General features: G+C 32.0%; 1 protein-coding gene across 1 annotated transcript; it reads right to left on the reverse strand.

Annotated features, from left to right (window-relative positions):
• Positions 1-1,323: 1,323 nt before the first annotated feature.
• On the reverse strand, positions 1,324-2,711 carry LOC131859993 (aquaporin NIP1-2-like). Its single transcript, XM_059214325.1, has 5 exons — positions 2,649-2,711; positions 2,316-2,537; positions 1,953-2,150; positions 1,579-1,640; positions 1,324-1,477 (listed from the first exon to the last, which is right to left on the reverse strand). Exons 1-5 carry the CDS (start codon positions 2,709-2,711, stop codon positions 1,324-1,326), a joined length of 699 nt encoding a protein of 232 aa, XP_059070308.1.
• Positions 2,712-3,043: the final 332 nt, after the last annotated feature.

The following is a 3,043-nucleotide window of genomic DNA, read 5'->3' on the forward strand; positions in this document are numbered from 1 at the left end:
GTAATTTTTCCTCATCTTTATTTTTTTTGTGACCAATTTCATTTATATGATCACCATCAAAATTCTCTATAAAAACTCCTTTGCCATCTTTATCAAGTTGCCATTTTCTTCTACTCCATCTAGGCCTTTCCTCATACAATTTTTAAAAATTTATTTTCCCATTAGACCTATACTACAAACCATGGTTTAATAGAAAAAGTGAGAAACTTAAACTTTTATTGAGATGATACTAATAAAAATAAATGTCATAATAGAAAGTACCCCAAAAAAGACACACTTTGTTAACTATAACTTAAATATAAAGTGAACAATTTATTTTTAAGAATAGTTTCCTTATGAAGTACTGATTTTCCATATTTTTTTATCTTTAATTGAATAAATTGAATAGGTTTTAATAATTTAGATTGGGTGTTCTTATTGAAGTTATCAAGAAAAAAGAGAAATAATAATAATTAAATTATATATAGTCACATATTTAAATTTTGGAGAGAAAAAATTCTATACTTCAACATACTATAATTTAACTAATTTTTTATTATAGAAATCACATATTAGAAATATCTCATATGCCAAATTAATATTTAAATAAAGATTAAAAATATTTTTGTCTTTATCTTTTACCTTCTACATTTTTTGTATCAAATTATATTTAGTTTTGTGATTTACATAGTATAAATGTGAGAACAATATAATTTATTAGCTTTGTAACACATTGGACTTAAACTTGAATTGGTTTGTGAAAATTGTCAAAAACAAGAGTTATGTAAAAGGGTCTTTGATATTTTAGAGAAATTGAATGATTCTGAGTGAGTCCACAAGATTAGTCTTACTAAGTGCAAAACTCCTTTTCTTCACGTCATCATAAAGAATGAGACTAGAATGAAGATGACTTCAAATCCTTATTTAATTATATTTTTAAAGGGGTAAACGATTTTGACCTGGAGCTATGACCCATTGAGATCAGAAACATGAGACCTCATCTTCACTCAAACTTTAACAATAGCATCTCAACAAAGTTTGACCATTGATAACAAAAATAAGAACACCACATCTTAATCATCACACAATGCCAATACTAACTTCAAATCTTTATTAATTATTAAGATTATTATTAAAACTACACAAAATATAAAATAAAAACTATCATACCACCTTGACACCATGGAGAATAGCTTCAAATCTCAATTTACTCATATCCTTATTTTTAGAACATACGAAATACAAAAGTGAAACTATCCTACCAGCTTGCCATTATGACCAACCCTCTATTACAGAAGAACTACGAAACCTTTTATCTATTCTTGTATATAGGAAACCTTTTGTCTATTCTTGTATACAAATGCCCTTGTAGAACCAAGCTGCACAAACGCCACCGAAAATAGGTCCAAGAATATACACCCAAAGACCTTCAAAATTGAGTGCTACAAGTGCAGGCCCCAAGGACCTTGCTGGGTTCATTGAACATCCCGACAGTGCTCTGCATTAAAAACATTCTCGATTTTAGCCATTAAATTTCAAACCAAATGCAGTCCGCCCAAAATATAAATGAAAACACTTCCTTATTACTTCCATACATACCCTGCATATAAAGCATTACAAGCTACTATACCACCCACAGCGATCCCTACCATTCCACTCGCCTGCAGAATAAAGCATCACTCACTTGCTAGTTAGATATTATAGTGGAAATCCTTTATCTAGTGAGCTACAATATGAACTGTTTACTTTATATGTTAAATGATAAATAATTAAATCTAACTGTGTTACTATCGAATTCAATGGTCGTTTAAAACTCCTTTAATGTCTAAAATTTACTAGTAATGTACCATAAACTACAACCAACTTCATTTTTTATCTCACATGTTTTTCTCATAGTGTGAACATGTTACAAGATGATATAATTTTCAATCAAATGTGGTATAGATCAGTAGAGTTGTAGTAAACTGTCTTACTGCTTTAGGATCTGTAGCTGTTCCAAAAATAACAAAGCAGAGAATGAAGGTGAAAATGATTTCCACCACAAATGATGCCCAAGGATTTCCAGGAGGAATATTGACAGCAGCATTAATGGAGACTTGTGTAATAATTATATTGAGTGCAGCTGCAGCTCCTGTGGCACCCACAATCTGAGATATAACATAAACGGGCAGCTGACAATTCCAAAAACATACAAACAAAATATCAATATTGTCATTCTTCACATCATGAAATAAACTTATTAAGGGGTCATTTATAGTCCAATTTAATCTTATATAAATGACCCCAGGACGCAAAGCTCAAACCCGATTTGCACTTGTTATGCTGGATCAACTCACCTCCTTTAGAGAAAGTTTTCCTACAGATGAGAAGGCAATACTAACTGCAGGATTTATGTGAGCACCAGAGATATGTCCCACAGTGTAGATTAATGCCATTATAACCAGTCCAAACACAGCAGAAACCCCAACTGAAGTTAAGGACTTATCCCTGGTCTCCACCATGATTCCTCCACACCCAGCAAACACTAAGATAAAAGTTGCCACCAATTCTGCTGCAGCCTATATACAAAAGTTGCATGATTACATTTGGCAATTCAGAGAAACGCAATTAAAAAAATAAAACAAATAAACATACTTACACAGATACATCTTTACGTTTATTAGTTATACCTTTTTGTAGATTGTAGCCTCTAGAAAAATATTGTTAGTTTCAGTAGCCTTAAGATCTTCCATGTCTGCTTTCTTCATTTGAGGAGAGGCAAAATATTGTGATGTTTTAAGGTCGAAGGGTGTGCTGCTTTGCTTTTTCATGGTGAAAAGCTTTCTACCCGGGCTTATTAGGTGGCAGACACTTTAGCTTTTATAGTATTGCAGTTTTATTGCATGTTATATAAAGCCCGTCTAACTTGGGTTTCAGGGTTAGAGGTGCTAGGGTTCTGTGCTAAGTTAGAGAATTTTTAATATTTCCATCAATGTCTTCACACTGGAATTACAGGTGATTTTGGATCTCTCCTTGAATCCAAAAGTACTGGGGAATTATTTGGAAAGATATGGTGATTATATCC

The sequence above is a fragment of the Cryptomeria japonica genome, chromosome 11, assembly GCF_030272615.1.
Source record: "Cryptomeria japonica chromosome 11, Sugi_1.0, whole genome shotgun sequence".
In the NCBI taxonomy this organism is placed as follows: domain Eukaryota; kingdom Viridiplantae; phylum Streptophyta; class Pinopsida; order Cupressales; family Cupressaceae; genus Cryptomeria; species Cryptomeria japonica.

Coding starts and splice junctions, on each gene's coding strand:
- LOC131859993 (XM_059214325.1), bottom strand. CDS start 2,711: ATGGAAGATCTTAAGGCTACTGAAACTAACAATATTTTTCTAGAGGCT. Junction 2,151..2,315: donor GAAAACTTTCTCTAAAGGAG/GTGAGTTGATCC, acceptor TGGAATTGTCAG/CTGCCCGTTTATGTTATATC. Junction 1,641..1,952: donor CAGCTACAGATCCTAAAGCA/GTAAGACAGTTT, acceptor TTTATTCTGCAG/GCGAGTGGAATGGTAGGGAT.